The sequence below is a fragment of the Nilaparvata lugens genome, chromosome X (assembly GCF_014356525.2).
Source record: "Nilaparvata lugens isolate BPH chromosome X, ASM1435652v1, whole genome shotgun sequence".
Taxonomy (NCBI): Eukaryota; Metazoa; Arthropoda; class Insecta; order Hemiptera; family Delphacidae; genus Nilaparvata; species Nilaparvata lugens.
The window spans coordinates 95769777-95793425 of record NC_052518.1 but is presented as its reverse complement, the minus strand read 5'-3'; the positions used below and the strand labels follow the sequence as shown (position 1 = coordinate 95793425).

Sequence of the window (23649 nt, the reverse complement as noted above, 5' to 3'; positions counted from 1 at the left end):
TAGAGTCTTCGTCTGGATATCTAATTTATTGATTCCTGTATATTGCGCCTTAGAAACTATGAACCTTCTGTTTATCATATTCCCTAGAAGAAGAAAGAAGATTCAAGTAGTAAAAAGAGGGAGTGAGACTCCTTATCAGAGAATATTAAAAGCTGGTAGACTTTTTAATACCTATTACGATAGAGACAGAGATAGAGTGACGAAGACAAAAAAGGAAATTATGCAAAGGTCCATCAACCAATATGGCGCATATTACTCATTATTTGGCTTACAAACGGTGAGTCAAGCTTAAACAACAGTATTTGGAGCTCAGTGCACTCAGTGGCTACTTAGACAGTGTTCAGTCAACATCGTTCACTTGACTTGGCAACTACTGTGTTACGACGAGGTGAGTGTTCTCATATTTTAATACTATTTTCACAATACAATTTCTCATCATTGTCACAAAATCTCATTAGATTCATATTAAAATATTATTGATTTTTTGATATTTTATTAACACTTCAAATTTTAACTGAAGATTTACTATTTTCCACTTCATTACCTGCATGATTCTATACAATGAAATGCAGTTCAATACATATGATAAAATTTGAATTTGAATTTTTTTATAAATATTCAAAAGCCTCAATTTAATTCTTGCAAGAAATGTTTCGAAGTTATAGGAGTATTGTTGTGGATATCCTTGCTATTGCTTATTCAGCTTGGAGGTTCTGACGTCTTCTGTTTTTGAAACTTTCAATACTCTATATGATAAATAGATATTGAATATAAATAATTTTGATAAAAATATTCTCTTTTTACCATTTCATCAGAATTTATACTCACCTATAAAGTCGCTATGACTTTGAGAGCTATTAGACTGTTTATTTTTAATTGAGTTTTAAATCAGTTTTTGGGACCTTTTACCTGGATTGTACCTATTGTCTATGAATAGATAAATGAAAATGAATGATTAAAAAATTCAATGAGAATGAATTCTCTTTTTACCACTCCATTACAATTTATACTTTGAAAGTCGCTATGACTTTGAGAACTTTACGGTGAACTGTTTATTTTTAATTGAGTTTTCAAGCAGTTTTGGGATCTTTCACCTGGATTATTCTTATTGTCTTTGAATAAATAAATGATCAACTAGGATTAATATTGTATCACTTAAAGAAAATAGTCTATGAATCTGTTGAAGCTCAGTCGTGATGAAAGTTGTATTATGTTTTAGTGATGAATGCTTTTCCTAGTTGCTCTCATTCTGTGTATAATATAACGTGAATGTGTATTATTTTCAAAATTACAATGAATCAGTGTGAGTTTGTGCCAAAATATGGTTCCAGTAATAATCCATGTTATTGTTTATAGTTAATTGTGTGAATTGTTAATTGAGTCCTTTAATTGTTGATCGTTGATCAGAGGTGATTGAAGAAATATTGATGATTTCTCGTGTATGGGGGTGCTTCTTTGGAAGATATAAACCTTTTTTTTGAAAATATTCCCAAATAGTATTGAATTATAATTTTATACTGATTTAGGAATTTTGCTTCAACCCAACAATTATTATTTGTGATTCACAATAAAAAATTAGAATTACTATATGAGAGGTGACATGTGCAGACTTGACCGTACGTTTGTTATACTATAGCGTAAAAACTATGTGGAGGTCTTTAGTGCATGTTTCATAAAACAGTGTCTGCGTTCCTCATCGACGAAAAAACAAATTTTAATCGTATTTCAGCTGTATTTGTGTTTCCGCTAGTACTATACGCTCCCAAAACTTGAATGAGCGCAGATCTTATGTTTATGTTTGGGTAGCTCTTATCTGGCCACTCATTGATGAGCGTACTATACTACCAGTTACTCTAAATCACAACGACCCAACTCTCCATTCATCTTCTCCATTCATGAATAGATGAATGGATATAGTAAACAGCATACGAACAGAACTGTTCTGCTCACTCTTTCTACTATCCGATAAGATAACTTCGATGTATGTTGAATTCCGAAAGTGGAATCGTCGACCATTCACTATCATACATGGATGAATGAAGAACAGACAAGCGGACTTGTGTGAATAAACAACAGACTTGTCTTGCCCACGTATTATCAACAAAAGCTTCTGTTTTTATAGCAATTAAGTTTCCAAATACTCCCTCAGGTTGAATAATATTTCTTGAGGTGCTGATTTATTGATAACCACAGACAATTCAGCCAATATTATTAAATGAAGCTTCTATTAGTACACCCAGTGCTGTTTTTGTGACCGTACGCTATAAAGTATTCAAATACAAATATGAAGAACAGACAAGCGGACTTGTGTGAATAAACAACAGACTTGTCTTGCCCACGTATTATCAACAAAAATTTCTGTTTCTATAGCAATAAAGTTTCCAAATACTCCCTCAGGTTGAATAATATTTCTTGGGTTGCTAATCTATTTATAACCACAGACAATTCAGCTAATTATTAAATCTAGCTTCTATTAGTACACCCAATGCTGTTTTTGTGACGGTACGGTACGCCGAACCGGTACCTCTTAGAACAAAAAATAAAAAACAAAAATCTTGTAACATTATTCACCCAAATAGCTTTAAACCCCTTCATGAGTATAAATTTGAATAGTTTTTCTCGTAACGGACCTCCCTTCCAAATTCCTCCCAGATCCAAGGGTAGTGTAGCAGAGAGGACCTGGAGTCCTAACTCCGCCCCAATCAAGGCATATAATCATTCTATCAATCAATCCCACGAAACATTGTATACCGGATCCATATTGTTAGAGAAACAGCATTCAGTGTAGCTTTATCATAACTTACTTGTTAGTCTTATTAGTTATTAGATTATTATCATTAGTTACTCACACTTACAGAGTGAGTCATATGTATGGGAACCCTGCAATAAATTGGAGACTGTTGTATATATAATACTGTAACTTTCAGGATAAGCTATTGGTCAAATAACTCTATCTTTTGAAGTACAACCCCTCATAAGGAGGTAACTTAGGGGTTGTAACTCAAATATTTTGAATATAAACACCCATTGTGTGGTACATCATTTTAAAAGACTTTTTGAAACAAGAAAGGTGGCATCGACAAAAATGTTCTATGATACTTTTATCCAAAATGGCGGCTGATTGAAGTTTTAGTTTTTAAGGAAATGAAGGGTTGTAACTCAAATATTTTAAACGTGAACTCCCATTGTGTGGTACATCATTTGAAAGGCTTTCTTAGAACTAGAAAGATGAGATCAATAAAAATGTACTATGATACTTTTATCCAAAATGGCGGCTGGTTGAAATGTATAAATTATTTCTTTAAAAACTCAAACATCAATCAGCCGCCATCTATAAAAGCGAAATGGCACTCACTCACTCACTGACTGACTGACTCACTCACTCACTCGCGCGCAGAACTAAAAATCTACTGGACCAAAAACGTTCAAATTTGGTAGGTATGTTCAGTTGGCCCTTTAGAGGCGCACTAAGAACGGATTTGGAAAAATTTCCAATGATACGCCCAAAATCTGCGTTTTTCCAGCGTTTTTTAGCAATTTCTCAGCTTTATTGAGAACAAATGAACAGAAAATGTTCAAATTTAGTACAGAAACTCAGCTAGGGTGTAATAATGTGGTGTTAGAAGGAATTTGGAATAACGCCAATGATACGCCCAAAATCTGCGTTTTTCCAGTGTTTTTTGCGCTTTCTCAGCTTTATCGAGAACAAATTAAGAGAAAATGTTCAAATTTACTACAGAAGCTCAGCCGAAAAATGCAGGCGAGCGAAGCGAGCCCGCTGATCTCATTTTTGAACGATCCAGTCGGGGGGCCAGGGGGCGGAGCCCCCTGGCTAGACGGATATGGCGAGCGAAGCGATCCTGACGGCTAGTTTTGTTTGCTAGGTTGATCATACCTTTTGGATACAAGTATCGTGAAACATTTTTGTCGATGTCATCTTTCCTGTTTCAAAAAAGCCTTCAAAATTATGTAAAGGGTGTTTACATTTGAAATATCCGAGTTACAACTGCTAAGTCATCCCCTTATGAGGGGTTGTAATTCAGTAGTACGTCAAAAGGTAGAGTATTTTAAGTTACAGTGTATCTACAACAGTCTCCAATTTATTGAAGGGTTCCCATAGTCATATGTCATATGACTCACTCTGTATGTGGCGATTGGTATAAAATTTTGCCAAGTGAATCCTTACTGGTGACTAGAGCTTTGAGTCATTTTCGATAGTTGATTTAGTTCAATAGTTGATCAACTTCAATAGTTGATTTTGTTGTCCGTTTCTGGGTTTGTTTGTGAGTTTTCTTTGTTCGACGATTAATTAAGACTACTTTTATCAATCGATCCCAAATTTTCAACACATATTCTTTGTACCATTATACAGACTTAGTGCCGGTTACACAAAAGCCGGTTAGATTCTAACCGGGATTAATTCCACGAGAACCAATCAGAGAAGCCGTCTTTTCAAAAACGCCTTCTCTGAATGGCTCTCGTGGAATTAATCACGGTTAAAATTCAACCGGTTTTTGTGCAACCGGCACTAAAATTTGTTGGATATCAAAATCAACTCAATCCTTCATATTTTTTGATGATATAACAGGATAAGAAATGATATAACAGGATGATATAACAGTGCATAAGAAACAAAATTGTAGTGACTTATCAGCTAGCTGACTGTTAGTTTATGTTTTTAGAGTAGTTATTACACAAACATACTATCAGATTGTCGTTTATGCGCCGCCACGTGATTTCAGCTGTTTTGAATTTTGATTCAGACTTATTCATCCATATGGAGTGAACTATAAAATTCTAATGATTATATGTACTAAATAATTACATGATACGGATTAAAAATCAGTACAATAGTTAATGAGTGAGTTCTCAAGCTCGGGGGGCTCACTAGCATACATTCATAGACAATAGTGAATATTTGATAATGGTAGTTTAGTTTAGTTTATTTGGTGGATATGAAGGTGTGGAAATTAGATTGTGAAGCTTCGGGTATCTCCATAATATTTGGACAATCTGAAACTTAAGGTATCTTCATAATATTCGAACAATTTGAAACTTAATAAGGAAATTGAATAAGTTTTGGGCAATAGCCTGTTTTTTCTTTTCCGATCATTCTATTGTTTGTGCTAACCTAATAAATAAATATAATAAACAATTTTCCAAATGAAATCTGGAAGGCATTCACATAATTTGAGTTCAATAATCATGAGCTTTTTATGACCAACTATATTAGATTCTTGAGGTTTACAAGAAATCATTTATTGCTACCAGGCGCGAATCCAGAGGGGGGCGATCAACCCCCTCCCCTACTTTTCCAAGTGGTGTCTGAAAAAAGACTTGTTAGTGCAGAAAAAAAGTAACATTTCCTTGGAATTTGAATGAACAAATCCAAAAATCTAATTAAAATTTAAAAAATAAAACTTTCAAATGCTGTTTTTGATTAGAAACTGCATCAATTTTTCCTGTTGAGGGTGTCCCCTGGATGACCAACACAGAGTCACCCCCCCCCCCTAGGTCAGGGAGCTGAATCCGCCCTGATTGTTACAAGTAGTTGTGTGATACCTATACCTTGTGATGTCAAACATCGAGATAGAGTAGATATCGATGAAGTATAAACCACAGCCTCCTTTAATACTGTCAACTGGTCAGCCCAAATTGAAAGCAGAGGAAGGTCGTGAGAAAATAAGTTACTTATGCCCGGTTGCAGAGTCGCTACATAAAGTCACCAATAGTTAACAGAGCCATTAGTTAACAACTCGCCCATAAATATACATCATAGATGTTCGTTGCAGAGTCGTTTGCCAGACCCCTTTTAACTATGGCTCTGATAAGGCACACACATAAGTCATACTGCTGCTCATACCACTTTCTGCGTGGTATGCTTCTATCCAACTAATTTTTTGGCAACGGGGAGAGAATCACTGTGAACTGTTCTTCCAAACCTCCAGTCGGATGACGTCACAACATGGCGCTTGTTTCTCATAACACTGCTGTCTGCTTATTTGTGTTACCAGAATTATTTCATTGTCTTCTGGCATTTTGATATATCTTGGAAACAAAGCAGCCAGTTTACAAGATATATTTCTAATGACTCTGCATACGGTACTTATTATTAAAATTGATAATAATTGATTATTAAATATTTATTGAACAATTTATTAAAAATTGTATTACATCTTCTTTCAAGCTACTCGAATAGTCAATGATATTTTATTCAGTTTATTTACACTTTATCTACAGTTTCAAATAGTTATAATGTAATGTTTTTGGACCATTTTCGTCAACATAACCTTAAAATACACTTGGCGCGAATGTATAGGCTAGTGGATTTATAAGCACGATTTTGGGTATTTAAATAAAGAACACTTTTAGTTATTGGTAGCCTCAGATGACGTCATCTGCCTGTAGGTTTTTCGTCTCTGCAACGGAAAAACGTGTTTGTTGGCGCGCTGTTACCTATTGGCAGAGCAATAGCTAACAGAACGTCTCTGCAATGAAATTGACCTGTTAAATAGTTAAGTCCGCGCTGTTAACTATGGGCGACGCTATTTGTCGACTCTGCAACCGGGCATGAGAGTTATTAATTGCTCATGCGTCATTGCATGCCACTCGATAGCTGATTAATTATGATAGTTGATAGCTGATATAATTCTATACTCTGATTTTTACAGTGATATTCAAGTATGGAGGAAATTCATTTTCTTTTCATATTATTCTTAAAATGCAATTTCTAAAACTGTATGTAATATAAATTGACGTGCTATTCAAAAAAGAACATTCCTGTCAAATTTCATGAAAATATGTTGCCGCGTTTGGCCGTAAATGCAGAACAAACATAAAAATATGAAGAGAAATGTAAAACCGTCGACTTGAATCTTAGACCTCACTTCGCTGGGTCAATTTATCCATGTGTGATAAGCAAATGAATTTTCGCTCAACAACAATGAGTTTACAATGTTAATGTTCACAACGAAGACTAGTTTCTCATTATATTGAGTAAGGGCAATTTCAAGCTTACTTTCTGAATATTGATTTCTGAACCACGATATTCACTATAGTGAGGTCCACGTTATAATGGCAGTGGAGAAAGATAGGAGAAAAACGTTGCCGAACCTCTGTCTTGTCAGTGCCTTCTATAGACGGTAGCAGGTACAGGTTTATTGATGTAATACTAACTGATATTCATTTTCATTACTGGCTGATTTCTAACTGATATTCATTTTGAATACTACTGATGTTCATTTCCGTTTAAAATAGTCAATTGTATTTTATTAATAAATAGTATTTTTTATTAATGTCATAATGAATTTACACAATTAAGATGAAATATTTTGCTAATTAATTATTGATTCTACATTGTTAAAAGACGATCTGGGAACAGAGCAAAGCGAGAAAGAGACAGCGCTATCAGCTTCCTTGTCTTTCACAAGGTTAGCTAATCAAACACAGCCATTTTAACATGGACCTCACTATATACTTCTACTTGACACAAGACTATTATTATACTACATAGATAGAGTAGACCCACTAGAAATATATTCATACTTCCAATTTCATCTATCGTAGATAAAAACCAATTAGATTAAATATAGTAGATGGAATATTAACTCCAAATAAAAACAAAGTTATACAAACTATATAAACTTTTCATTATCATCACCATTTAGTTTCACTGATCCTGTCAGGTATCATCAGGTTGGTTGCAGATCTGTGAGTTGTGACTGTGAAGTAATTCAACAATCTGACTCTATTGAATATCTTGGGCTAATATTGGATCAAAGTCTAAATTGGGATTTGCATGTGAATAAAGTAAAAGGGTACCTCTTATACTTGGTTAGGACTTTCTATCAACTGCGTCAATTCTTCCCTGTAAATATTCTTCGTGTAATGTATTTCTCTTTTTTCAATAGTAGGCTGGAATACGGAATCTCATGTTATGCATCTACCTTCATGTCTCATTTTAAAAATCGTATAGTCCTAAAAAAATCAATTGTTAGAATAATGTTTGGAGCTAATAGACGAACGCATACTTTCCCAATATTCAGGTTTTTTGGAATTCTACCTTTCAGATACATGTATGTACTGAAAGTTTTATCTTTGTTTTATAAAATGAGTGGGGATAGGAATCAAATGGGGAATCTTGAACAAAATCAGCAGATAACTAGGCAAACTACAAGGATGCTAATCAGACTCCCCAAACCAAACAGCACTACCTTCCAGAGATGCTTTTTATTCCTTGGACCTAAATTCTTTAATATTCTCCCAGATGAGATTAGAAAGCTACAGAATCTCAATAAATTCCTAAAACAAACGAAGAGTTGGTTATGGCTTCATTCACCATTAGAAGTAGAAGACTTATTCAAAGTAGTAAGCTGAGAAACACATGGTGCTAATATCTAATACATTATTGAATATGAATTTCAGTGTAGTATGGCCTTTTTACTGTAGTTACTTCTGTATCCTTTAAAGTTTAACCTTTGCTTTGAGCTTTGATCTGCAAACATTGTTTTATTTATCACTGTTATGTCTCATCTTTTATTTTTCATTTTTTTCCCTCTCTTGTCATGAATTATGTTGAAAAAAATTATACTGGTGATTCTTCCTCCCATTTTTTTCGCCGTTTGAACTACATTTCATAATATAAGTATATTTAAAGAGAGGAAATGCTACAATCAATCAATAAAATTACTTGATGATGGTGATTGAATGTGTGTGTGTTTGTGTGTGTGTGTGTGTGTGTGTGTGTGTGTGTGTGTGTGTGTGTGTAGGCTTTTTTCTCCTATATCCGATTAAACCTCAACTCCTGCTCACGGACAAGTGCTTCATGAAGCACTTTGTGAGCAGTTATTGTTCACATTAATATTATATTATATATTATTATATTATATACTATTACTTACAATCTATTATTAAATTTTAGATGGATTATTGTTGTATTTGTAAAGCTAGACTCTATTTGGTTTCTGTATATGTATTTCTGTATATATGTTATGGCCATGGAACAATCGCATTCTCTTCAATCCCCTGCTGAATCCGCTAATGTTATACACTGCGAAACTCCATTTGAGATCACTAAAAAAAGTTGTTAGTCTATTTAGTGTTTTATTCAATTTTTTTGTTCTTGAGCAGATAAATACGCTTATCAAACTATAAATTTGAGAAAATCAAATGAAATCGAGTCAAATTCTTCTCATCTATTTCAATCTTCCCATAAAATCCTAATTCGTGAAATTTTATCAATCTTTTTAGGATTCTACCTGATTGTTTGATTTTCAATTAAACCCCCTTTAACGGAATTCACCTGTCCGTGAAAGAATAATTTCTTAGATTGTATGTCTTGTGGAATTCAAATACAAATTTGTAAAATTTTACCAATTTTTTTAGGATTCTACCTGATTATTTGATTTTCAATTGAACCCCCTTCAGCGGAATTCATTTGTCGAAAAAAGTAGGGTACCTTAGATTGTCTGTCTTGCAGAATCCGTGCGTGTGCATAGGACGAATGCTTGAGGTGTTAGATAAAGTTAGGGCCAGGGTTAGGGAAAGGTCAGGGTTTACAAAACCCTCACCTGAAGCGCTGAGCTACCATCGCATGCGCACCAATTCCGAGGGGCAGATGGGTTCAATTTAAATTTAATTCAATTTATTGTCCAATAATGAATAAAATTTACAAATATGAATATATTACACATGGAAATGTATGACTAATTCGATATTCTGCTAAAATTCTGAATTAGGATATTTTATTTGGAATTGAACATTTGTTTCCTGTTTGTTTCGGGTAGGTTCGGGGTTTTGACACCTGCTTCTGGGATAGAGCTCGGGCAGGTTCATAGTATGTCCGACATCCCAACATACAAGGACTTGCTCGATCAGCTTAAAAGAATGGAGTTGGAAATGATTGAAGAAGAGGTTCTCAAAGAGAACGAACAATTGCAACCTGCAGCAGCTGTCAATGATAAAAAGCAAGATACTGATGGAGGGGAAGCCTGCGCAATGGAGACTAGTAGTGACGAAGAAAGAGATCCGCTTGGCATTTTCGAGCCACCTGGGGTGAAAATCACTGAATCCGAAGAGGAAGAGATCGAATACTACATGAGTCGTCTCACCACTAGCGACGTCGAAGATGATTCGCCTCGCTATGAAGTCAGGCGCTACACCAGCGCCAGAGGATCTGGAGATGTGAGTAGGCCTACATTTCAATAAAAATCAATATTATAATTATTATCATTGATTTAAATAGAAGTTTCATCGTTTCTGATATTTCTCTACATGATTGGCGACTATTAGCCGATAAATAGTCGAAATCTTCAAGATCACTGTTACAGATGATAGTTATTATTATTATCATATGATTTCAATACACTAGTTACCAAGACATTAATAACAATTCAGTCTTGAATGTATTAAAAATAAAGATGGTTATCTTTATTTTTAATAAACATTATCTTTAAAAAACGTTAAAAACATTATCTTTTAAAAACGTTATCTTTATTTTTTTAATAAATTTATTAATTTATTAGTTAAATAAACTAATAAATCTCTTTATGAGATTTATGCGCTTTATAATAATGTGGTGTATTTGCCATACGCTTAATGATGATAAAATAATATATGATAGATATTTATTATTTTCTATAGAACTTGGTATCTCAATGTGATTTACTAGAATAACGAAAAGATAGCATAAAATGATATCCTATACGGTAGGCTATAGGACGTTCATGTTCCAAATTTCAAGCCGATAGTCCTAGTAGTTATTTTTCTTGAAGCTATGTGATGCTGGTAGTCTCTTACTGTATCATTCTTACACTTTCACCTGGGCCAAACAGTAAGAATCTGGTGTGGTACACTCACACAACTTTCCTTGCTCATTGATCTATAAGCCTCATTCTTAAACGAGGATAATTTAGGGGAATAACATTATGCCGATTGGCGGCTAAATAACTACGACTATACGAGTGTTATTGTGTTCAGAGTACATTTTCCTTTGTTTGAATTGTATGAAGAGTATTATTTATTCAATATCTAACATGGAGCAGTCGGTATACTACTTATCAGATTAAAGAAATACTGCTTGAAAAGATTTGGATAAAATGTTTCCAGTGACGTCCCTACGATCAGACGTAGTTACAGTTTGAGATTTTGCTCAACCTCTGATTTTCTGAAATCTAAAAGTCGAAGTCAGGTCTAGTGTTCCACCGGATGTAACTATAAATACTTTTGTATTTAATTTCAAAAATAGTTGTACTTATTATTAGTAAAAAATGCTGAAGAAGTGCAGATTTTAATGATTGTATTCACGATTAAGATTGATTGATTGATTGAGTACTTCATTTATGTAGATTACAATATATACTGGCTTATACACTTATATACAATAGCTTACAATACAGCAAAATTATAGATGAATTCACATAATATAGACTAAGAAAATAATTATTGAACTGTATATGATATGAAAAAGCAATTTGTAATATAATAACTATAGATAATAATTATATTGTTATGCATCTACATAAATTGGCGGAGCTTTGGACATATCAATGTCCATTCTTCGGAAAGAATATTAAAAATATCCTCCCCACTAACTCTCTACCAAACGTGGATAGATGGATAGATAGAAAGATGGATAGATTATAAATAGACTAGCAAACAATGGCAGTCAGACAAATATGTTTCCTTTCTGAGTAGTTGTGAAGGAGATATTGTGGTAGTTATCCATTGCTAGTATTTTTATACTAAAACTTATGTTCTACTGACCAAACTCTACTCCTCATCTGAAATGAATAGAATTGGAAACATTCAGTGAATAATGCAGGCATTTGAGATTTATGCGCTTTATAATAATGTGGTGTATCTGCCATACGCTTAATGATAATAAAATAATATGATAGATATTTATGATTTTCTATAGAACTTGGTATCTCAATGTGATTTACTAGAATAACGAAAAGATAGCATAAAATGATATCCTATACGGTAGGCTATAGGACGTTCATGTTCCAAATTTCAAGCCGATAGTCCTAGTAGTTATTTTTCTTGAAGCTATGTGATGCTGGTAGTCTCTTACTGTATCATTCTTACACTTTCACCTGGGCCAAACAGTAAAAATCTGGTGTGGTACACTCACACAACTTTCCTTGCTCATTGATCTATAAGCCTCATTCTTAAACGAGGATAATCTAGGGGAATAACATTATGCCGATTGGCGGCTAAATAACTATGACTATACGAGTGTTATTGTGTTCAGAGTACATTTTCCTTTGTTTGAATTATGAAATTTCAGGATTTTTTGAAAGTTATCAAAACAGACAGCTGTTCGACAAATAAAATATCGACATGTGTTATTTTGAATAAACTGCTCTACCTACCTACCTCACGCACGAGAAAGAGGTTACAAAGTAAATTTCTCAGGGATGGGGTGGACCCCCTGTTAGTTTCTCAGGGAGGAGACTCATTCCAGTTAATAGAGCTGGTATATTACTATACAGGGTATGAATTTGAAAAAAAATCGGTCAAGTCATTTTCGAGAAAATCGTGATAGAAATTTAACAAAATTCATTCTTCTCAGGAATATTACGGAGCTCCTGCAATTTTCCCAGAAATAAGACTCATGTCAGTTGATAGGGCTTATAAATAGCTATTCATGGTATAAATTTGAAGAAAAACGTTAGAGCCGTTTTCGAGAAAACCGTGAAAAACATGTTTTTTTTAGTAATTATCCGCCATTTTTCTCAAGAATATTACGGAGCTCCTGCAATTTTCGCAGAAATGAGACTCATGTCAGTTGATAAGGCTTTTAAATAGCTATCTATGGTATGAATTTGAAGAAAATCGTAAGAGCCGTTTTCGAGAAAACCGTGAAAAACATGGTTTTTTAGTAATTATCCGCCATTTTTCTCATGAATATTATGGAGCTCCTGCAGTTTTCCCAGAAATGAGACTCATGTCAGTTGATAGGGCTTATAAATAGCTATCCATGGTATAAATTTTGAAGAAAAACGTTAGAGCCGTTTTTGAAAAAATCGTGAAAAACATGTTTTTTTAGTAATTATCCGCCATTTTTTTCCGCCATCTTGGATTGAATTTTATTGAATTTCTTATTGTCGTGTCCTCATGGTATAAGGACCTTAAGTTTAAAATTTAAAGTCAATCGGTTGATTAGAAATGGAGTTATCGAGTTATCGTGTTCACAGACATACACACACACACACACACACACACACACACACACACAGACCAACACCCAAAAATCATGTTTTTGGACTCAGGGGATCTTGAAACGTATAGAAAACTTGAAATTGGGGTACCTTGATTTTTTTTGGAAAGCAATACTTTCCTTACCTATAGTAGTAGGGTAGTAGGTAGTAGGGCAAGGAAAGTAATAATAGACATTAGTCAACTAGAGTTAACAAAATAACAAAAAATCGGCTTGAAATTTGGAAAATAAACGACTTATGCCGTGGGATTACTATGGTACTGTATGTCTACTCTATGGTAATGGTCAACATGGATAAACTATTTTGAATAACGCTGATATGGGATGGAAAGTTAATCGATAAGTCTCACCAGCCCCCACCATTTCTCTTTATGGATCAGAAATATACCAACGCTCCCTCACCTATCTCACACATTTTGTTCAAGATGGTATCGCTCTTCAGTGGTAGTTTTTTATAGCAGATATCAGCATCAAACTTGGAAATCTATCAGACTGAATTGAATTAAGATAACGTTTTTGATATATAATCTTTACTAGTAAGATCCCCGGCTGATTTCAGAGTAACTGATTTATAATTTCAGTTAAGTCAATTCAATTTGAGTAACTGGCTCATTTCAGGATATTTAGCTTGGACTTGAAAGAGCCTCAGACAGGGCCGGATTCAGCAATTTGGCGCCCCTAGGCCCAATATTTTTCCGCCCCGTCTCTAGTTCAAGTTACTCTCCTAAAACAAATTATTTAAATATTTATAGCAGGCCTATTACACGCTACAAAAAAATCACACTATATTCAACCACACGAAAATAGGCATTTTACCACCCTTCATTCTTTGCACCAATAGAAGTTGCCAATTCATCAGGCCTATTTTGAAAATATTAATCAATTCATATTTATAATCAGCTGTAGACAACGTTGATTAACTCTCATTTGGCATCGTTGGACTCATATATTCCAATTTCCATCGGACTATTTTAATGCGGTCGACTATAGTACACGCTAGTGGTACTCTGTACCGCATATTCAATCATGGTTTAAATTACTTCTAGTTTATTGACTACAAACATTCCCAACACATAAAACATTATTTGAGAGGCTTTGTAGCCAGAAAATGATTTATACAGAAGTAGAACAAGAATAATAAAATTATATGAAGGAGAATAAGAAGAAAGAAAGAAGAATAAGAAAAGGAAAATTATACTAAAATGAAAATAGGTGAGTCATGAGATTGGGGATGATGAAGAAGAAGAAGAAAAGAAGAAGAAGAAGAAGAAGAAGAAGAAGAAGAAGAAGAAGAAGAAGAAGAAGAAGAAGAAGAAGAAGAAGAAGAAGAAGAAGAAGAAGAAGAAGAAGGAGGAAAAGAAGAATAGGATGGTAATGAAGGGGATTGGTGATGAAGAAAGAAAGAAGGATAAGGAGGAAAATTTCACCTAACCTTTCCTTTCTTTCCCTTTCTTTCGCATGCTTGTTCTTCTTCCTTTTCATCACCTCCCCCTCATTCACCTACTTCTCCTCCTCTTCTTCCTCCTACTCTCACTCCCACTCTTCCTCCTCCATGTGGACTTCCATTTACTTCTCCTCCTTCTACTCCTCTCCCTCATACTCCTCCTCCTCCTCCTCTTCCTTTCTTCTTCTTCTTCTTCCTCTTTTTCCTTTCCTTATTTTTTCATCTTCCCCTTCTATACTATATGAAGGAAGGAATTGGCTTATACGGCTTTCCGTAAGGGATACGAAATACATGTTTGACGCTCATCACGTCTCAACTTCTGAACTTGAAATTTTGCATAAATATTCTCAATTTACCAGAGATTTCCAAAGTCCTATTTTCATTTTGATCGATCAATGTCAATAATAAGAACGAATTTATTCAATTTGTGATACAATATTTATGTAAAATGTAAGCCCAATCGCTATTTCGTTTTTATTTACTTTGAATATCAAAATGGAACTACTGTCTTAAAACTAAATTCAATCTATTTGTACTTTTTATAGACAATCGCGGAGCACGGGTAACACCTGCTTATATAACGATATTCCATTTTCAATTGTCTTGACCGAGCTTGCTGAAACCAAAGCTTGAATTGAATGAAAAAAATAAGAAATATTGTCAATTTCTCAGTCTTCTTCATTCAATATGAATAATTACCACAATATCAACTTCTCAACTACACAAAAAGCCAAAGTTTGAAGTTGAAGTTCAAAGTTTGAAGTTGATTGATCGAAGTTCTCTCCAGTTGATTGATTGAAGTTTTTTCCAGTTCGACGTTTGAAGTGATCTCCAGTTTTTGTAAAACAAACAATAGAATATCTAGTCTAAACTAGAGCATCACTCCTCCATTAATGATTTTGATAAGAATGAGGTCAATCTATTTTCTCATTGTAACATTATAATTACGGAAAGTGTGACATGATTCAATAAGATGGCTGCAGTTGATGGGTTTCATCTAATTCACAAATCCTCAAATCTGAATGGAAGTCTTCCCCTTCCGTGATTTGCAGCGGGTCCTTTCCTTAGTTATTATGCAAGTAAAGGCAGTGATATCTCTTTAAACGAGGTAAGATGAAGGAGATTTCCAATTTCTTATTTCCTTGGATTAAATAAAGATGAAGATTACGGATGTGGTGAATTTAATTATGTTTGAAAAAGCTGAGAGGTGTGGAACAGTATTCAAAGTTTCTTCAACAGAAAATGAAACCAATCTTAATCAAATTATTGATTTTCCCAGATACGCACTGATTTCTGTAAGATTATAAGATGATTAAATTATCACCGCACCACGTTAATGTTTTTGTAACTGCACATAATACTGATTTATGGAACTTCTACTCAAATACTGTCAAATCCTTATCTGTATCATGATGCAACTTTGCAAATCTTGCAAACAATATGGTTTCATAGCATTCGATGACACTCTGTTACAAACCATTTTGACTTGGACGGTGATGCAATAAAACCATAATATTCAAAATTATGTTTCAATTGTACTCGCGGCACTTCTTTTCATTTTTAGGCATCTTAATTATTGAAAAACACAGTTTCATTTTTGTCACATCCACATTCATTATAATTTTGTACAGGACACATTTATTATACTTTTGTACAGGACTGCAGTTTAGTGTTGAAACCAACACATCTTCAGCAGGATGTGACGGAAATAAACTGTTTTTCTCAATTATGGAGAAATTCCACAATATCAATTATTCTCATTCAACAAATTTTATCTTAATATTTTTTTCACTGTGGATGATGACCACATGAGACTTCCGCTTGTGCGTGGGTAATATAAAGTGTGAGAGTAATATTGAGATGATCAAACGTCCATGCTTACAGGCGGGACTCGAACCCACAACCAGGTAGTGCTGGCAGACTGAAGGGTGTAACGCCAGTCGTTGCGACTGTCCTAACCGTTATTAACTGCAATAACGTATTCTAATCAACAGAAGGAAATTACTGAGATATTGCAATTATTCAAATTATGCTAATGAATTGATTATTATTATTAAACAAAAATCCAAGTAAGGAGGTACTGGGTTCGATTCCCGGGCTGACAAATAATTTTTGAATAGTAGCGCTCATCGTATTTCCATCTAGCTGTTTACCCTGTTGTCAATATTTGCAGTAGCAGAGGTATTCGGGGTGAATTACAGCATTTAATTTGGATTTTCATTTAATAATAATTATTAATTCGTTAGTATTCTAATTAATCAATAACCAAGAATCAAATTGTAACCCATGAATTGTCTTTTTCAAATAACAATTTATAATGCCTTATCTCAATCTCAGTAATAAATAAGTTATAAAGTTGGATCAACAACTACCAAAACCAAATATCGTAGACATCTATACCATTAAAATTATTCTGAAATCACACACTGATTGACTGATTCATGTTCATGATTTTTGGAAGAATACTACATTGGAATACACCTTCCTTAAATCACGGAGTCGATAAACAATGTTTCCGTTGTTTATATTTTCTGGACGTATAAGTTCTAGGTGCTAATTAAGAGATCTTTCGGGGATAATTCAACTCAAGAATTATTGTTAAGTAAACCTAGTACACACTACAGGACATGTCGCACAAAATTTTTGTCTCAGATACATGTCAATGGACCAATCCTCGTCTACGGGCCGGTTTCGAAACCAAAACTCGCAGGTCTCTGCTCTCCCTTCAGAAATGGGAGACTTCATGCAACTTAGACATTTCCTATCTTAGAACATCTGTATCATAAATATGTTACGCTACAAAACATTCGTAACCTTTTAATCAAACATCATTCTACAGGTTTTGAAAAATAGATGGCTCGTCTATTGTCTAAACTGCAAATTTTAGTGTGAACACTAGATGAGACGAGACGATGTTTCTAGAGTCTAGACAGGTCAAAGACCTGACCCTGAACCGTCTACAGACTGTCTGTGGAAAGTCGCACTATTTGGTCTACTAGATGTCTACTCAGCTCAAGTGTTTCAAGTTCGGTACATAGCAAGAATGATGTATGCTACTCAAGATAATCTCCTTTTTTAGATCTCATAATAGTTTATTGTTGTAAATACTATATTGTTGAAAATCGAATCTAGGGAAGGAAGCGTCTTTATACAAAATTTAACTATTAAGACATTATTGTTTACTGTTTTTGAAGGGATGGATTCAAGGATCCAAAGGTTCAAATAACCCCACACTTCAACCGACGCTTATTATGTTCACATTACTCCACATGTGTTGGCTTCAATTAATTGATACCGGAGTCATATATTACGGTCAAAGTTAGATTAAAATAACAACCAGTCACCATGTTTCATCGATAGTCTGGTTTCAAGTGGACAGTGATTTTGTTTATGAGAAGGTGCTATACATAAACTACGAGAATGAATGGAGATGACTCATTTTTATATACCTTAAATTTTAAGGTATATGACATGTTGGAAATTGATGCCAAAATAAATTTGATTCCAATTTGAATTTATTGATATCACATATTGTGCTCCGTTCTCTGGAGACTTAGCCTAAAGACAAGCATTGAGGCAAAGCCAGAACAGCTGTATAGTTACATACAACGACGCAGTAGCCCAATATAGTGCTCAACTGCTCATCTTTGTTACTATGATGGAATTATGGAAGAAACGAATTAGGATGGTACGGAGGCTATGGTTAAGGAGAAGGAAGAGGATGATGGGGAGGAGGAGGAGGAGGAGGAGGAGGAGGAGTCGGAGGAGGATGAGGATGAGGAGGAGGAGGAGGAGGAAGAAGAAGGGAAAAGAAAAAGGAGGCTGATAAATATTATGGATTTTGATGTGGAAAGCATTCGAATTATAAAAGCTGCACATTTAATGAGCAATCATACATAAAAAATCATTATTAAAAATGATAAATGATATGTATATACAATATATTACAAGCTTTAAAAATTTGAAATTCGCAAAAATTATTGAAAATGGTTTTAAATATTTAATCAACTCAAATTGTTTCGTTTAATTTCAAATTTTTGATCACATAAAATTTATTTCCGATGGACTAGCGCAAAACACGACTCGCATAACTACATTCATAAACTGATTAACGAATACTCCACGCTGAAGTTCAATGCTGTTGAATTGAGCCAAATACTGTAATTTGTCGACTGACAATAATTTCGTTTTGCAGTCTGTGTAATTTCCGGTTCACCTTATGTCTGGAGAATGAAGTAGTACTGGACTGTGAATATCTTCACCTACCATGGTGTGAAAACCAATCCATAGAATACGAATCATAGAGAGTTTTCGCAGACAAAGCAACGAATTATAGAGTTCCAAGATAAGCCAGAGCTCGTTTCTACTACAAATTATCGAGGGGACCGAAATACATTGGTTCACCATAGGTTTTTTGAAGGGACCGAGCTTTCACTACGAATTATAGAGACTTGCGAGCTATTAATGTCCGAATTATCGAGGTTTTACTGTATATAGCAAACAAATGAACAATCAATCTCCATAATATCCTCTACGAAAAGTGCTGAAAAGTGAGATGAACTTTAGTTAGCTAAATTCGCTTTGAGCTCCAAACTTGGACCAGAGAGTATAACATGTAAGAATGCTTAGAATAAAATATGTTTGAAATGTATAGACTGTATCTATAATGTATAGGATGTATAGAATGTCACATTCCCTCCGGCTTAGACACAGACAGTCAAGAGCGTTAGTGCATTTGTGAATCATCAATTCTAGTTACACCTCGTTAGCCGATGAATAATAGTTTTCATTAGTGGTTACCCAGATTGACAAAATATAATTAATGATAACAAATCGTGATGATCAATACTGAAAGAAATCGTATATAAATAATCACACTCTTTGTACTGTATGAGATGGCACAAACATAAACTGTACTGCCAAGCTACAAAAAGAATTGATTGATTGAGTACTTTATCTATGAATATTTCAATATATACTGGCTGATACACTTTTATACAATAGCTTACAATACAGCAAAGTTTTAGATGAATTCACATAATATTAACTAAGGAAATAATAATAATTGAACTGTATATGCTATGAAAAAAGTAACTATACAAGATGATATTGTAATGCATAAAAATAAATTAGCGGAGCTTTGGACATAATTATCAATGTCCATTCTTGGGAAAGAATATTCAAAATATTCTTTCCAGTATCTCTCCACCAAAAACTTTAATAAGAAGTGAGATAAAGGACTCAAAAAGCTGTAATATAAATGCATATTATTCACTCAGTAGAAGAATTTTTGAAAAGGCTGAGTTGAGTAGTAATATCAAAAGTATATATTTTCAATCATTGAGCCCATCATATATATGGAAGTGGAAGTTGGACAGACAATAAAAAAGAGAAACGCCAAATAAATGTGGTGCAAGTGGAATGTCTCCGAAGAATAGATGACAAAACAAGAAGATTAAGGCCCGGTTGCACAACAGCCGGTTAAATTTTAACCATGATTAATTCCACGAGAAGCTGTCTTTTCAAAAATCCTTCTCTGATTGGATCTCGTGGAATTAATCACGGTTAAAATTTAACCGGTTATTGTGCAACCAGGCCACATAGTGAGAAATGACCGCAGAATAGAAGAATCGAACATTGAATCAGTAGAAACAATAATTGAAGAACGGATACTCTCCTGGTTTAGTAGAACTCCAATTATCAGATTTAATGGGGACCGGGACCCATTCGGATAATCAAATATTCGGAGTTTTTTTTTAAATTGCCATTGGACGGAAAAAGCTACGTTTTGATATTGCACTATTTTTTTATTGAATGATATGAAAGAAGCATGATATTTTCACATGTTTTAAATATAAAAATAAAATGTACTTATGTACAAGGGAAGGACAATAGTGAGCGAACGCGCAAACACTGGCATCGCAGGGGGAAGAATTATAGCACACTTGGACTTTTTTTGGACAAATTCGGATAATCGGCGATTCGGATAGTCGGAGTTCGGATAATTGGAGTTCTGCTGTACTTATTCTCAGAATGAATGCAGATACATGGAGGCCAGGGCCCAAGGAAGACGACCTACAGGAAGATCACGGGTAACACGAGAGACAACTGTTTCATGGATAGCAGTAGAAAGAGGCAAGGCTGTGAATCAGTTGATTAGATTAGATTAGATTAGAGTTCTTTATTTATGTATGTAGCAATATTCACTGGCCTATACACTGAAATTAAATGACGGTAATGCTCATTATTCAACGAATTTTACAAAATATAAAAAATTAATCAATGAAAATAAAGATTGAATGCAATTGGAATAACGATAATATAATATTGTGATGTAACTTCATAAATCGGCGGTTTCAACAAATAATAATTGTTGATTCTCTGGAAAATATATAAAATGAAATGTCTCCGAAGAATAGTTGGCAAAACAATAAGATGTAGAGTAAGAAAATGAAACCGCATAATAGAAGGATCCTTCCCATCTCAATATTATATTGTGATGTAACTTCATAAATCGGCGGTGTTTCAACAAATAATTGTCGATTCTCTGAAAAGGATATAAAATGAAATTTCTCCAAAGAATAGTTAGCAAAACAGTAAATAAGATGCAGAGTGAGAAATGACCGCATGATAGAAGAATCCTTCCCATCAGTGACAGAGAGCAATGGAGGAGGTGACCAACCAACGCTGTGAAAACGGCACATTGGATTAGATGAAGAAGAGAAGAAGTACTGTATGAGATAATAAATCGAAATGGGACTGAATCCTATCCTAACACATCAAATCGTTCAAAGTTGTGAAAAGCGAATGTCTTTTGAATGATCAATATAATGTGGATAGATTAAACGGATAGATTAAAAACACTTAAAAACTTACATTTAAACGAGAATTTTCGTGGAGCTGGGCCCCCTTTGTCAATCAACCAGGAAGGTATAAATAAATAAATAAATATATATATATATATATATATATATATATATATATATTATATATATATATATATAATGAATATAAATGTCCACTTTATGTAGACTATTTATATTTGAGAATACCAGAAACATATCTCTATTGGGAAGATAAACTAGTTTTGGCTATTTAACCATTTCTTACTCTCTATAGATTGATAACGATGTTGAAGCTTTTTTATTCTCATTATTTCATTCTCAGTATTGGAATAATTAATACTAATTCTCTGAATTTGCATGAAATCATATCCATTCTCAGTGAATGAATTTGTGAATTCAGTAACGAGCAGGTGAAACCCGTGCTTCGCAAGGGTCTGTGAAAAACAAAACACAGATTGAATTATAGTTTCACTGGAACTCTCATACACATCTTTGAAGGGAAATTTTTATTAGGTGACTTAGTATTAATGCAACTTTCCAATGAAATCTTCAAGGATCATTCTAAAAGATTAAACCATACTGTAATTAAGAGCGAATAAAGTTGTAAAGCATAATACACTCTTTCCATTAGTAGTTCTTCGCGAATGCTCCTAAGAAGCCATTAGACTAAACTGTGGGGGGGGGGGGCAAACACCAGGGGGTATGAGGGTTTGATATACTATACCTCCTAAGTGAATGGGGTCCGGGGTTGTTTCCCAAAAATATATCTTCAAAAAATGAAATTACGTGTTTCATTTTTCCCTATCAAAGTTTCAATTCAAAAATGTTATTGCTATAAGCAAGTAGTTTACTTACTCGTATAATTGAATATTTCATCATAAATATGCAGAGCGGCCCAAAATGGTTTTGAAATAACGTCTCAATCACTCCTGAAAAGAAGTTTACACAGAGTTTCTTGTTTTCTCAGTTTTTTTAGATAAAATTAATTTTGAAATTTTCTTCTTCATCTGAATCATACTTCTATATTCAGTTATTTTTATACATTCTAAATTCACTAACAAGTGTTTTCATCTCATTTTCCCATTTGTAGGATGTATTGAACCTTCGAATTGTAAGAGAAAGTCAAAGATGTTAAACATCTTCTCAATTCATGAAAACATGAGAATTCCAGATTTGATTCAACAACTTGAAGAAGGGTTTACATTGGTATCGTGTATTCAAGTTTCTGTTTGTGTAGTTCAAGTTTTGATTTGTGTAGTTCAAGGAGACTTGACTAATGTAAATCCTTATCTGGGAATTTGGCCCCCAATCTACCCAAACCTTCAAGAGACGTTACATCCTCACCCAAATAAGTGTAGGAAGTAGGGCATCACAAGTTGAACATGGAATTTTAATCGCCGTCATGGAATTTTGAAATACTCTAACGTGATGATAGTGAACAAGTACAGTTTATCAGATTCAATTGATTATTATGAGAAGAAAAATATTTGATCACTAATGAAATGTTGTTTTTTTTTACAGTTCACTTTCAAAGTGTTCATCGATAAGCATCGCGAATTCGATCGTCCCTACGATCCCAACAGGCAGATCCTGCCTCCCAATGTTACAATCATTGGCAACAAGATGTACCGCAGGGAAAGAGGCTGCTGCAACTGGTTCTTTTCCTGCTTCAAGTGAGTTGCAACCAATTCATCCATAAGCATGTCCATAAGCATCTATATTCATTTTTCCTTTTATAGGGCTACTAAATTTATTGGACTTGAATAAATTGAGTACCTCGAGAAAGGATATCCTAAAAAGAAGGTACTTGATGATTTATTTTCCTTATTCATTACAGCGTTCTTTTCTTTCTGGTTTCTGATGCTCTCTTGTTACATTTACAGTTATACAGAGTGTTCTGAGAAAGGTGCTCATAAGCCCATAAAAAATAATCCTTAATTACATACAAATGCATGAAAGATAGACAAAATCTGTCAACTCTTCATGCATTTTTATTTATTTGTTCATTTTGATACAATTACAAATCATATGAATATTATCGGGATAGAACAACAGGCATAGCCCAAAACTATTCTGTTCCCAAATTTTGATAAATAATAAAATTTTTCGAAAAAATAGGTTATGTTCTTACTGAGGAA

At 34.0% G+C, this 23649-nt stretch overlaps 1 protein-coding gene across 1 annotated transcript in view; it reads left to right on the top strand.

The window, feature by feature from the left end:
* Window positions 1-288: 288 nt before the first annotated feature.
* Window positions 289-23649, top strand: part of LOC111046561 — a 34789-nt gene continuing 11428 nt past the window's right edge. The window contains exons 1-3 of the mRNA XM_022332138.2: window positions 289-388; window positions 9786-10182; window positions 23033-23184. Coding sequence (XP_022187830.2) covers window positions 9838-10182; window positions 23033-23184 — 497 coding nt within the window. The 5' untranslated portion in view covers window positions 289-388; window positions 9786-9837. The remainder of the gene's footprint in view (window positions 389-9785; window positions 10183-23032; window positions 23185-23649) is intronic.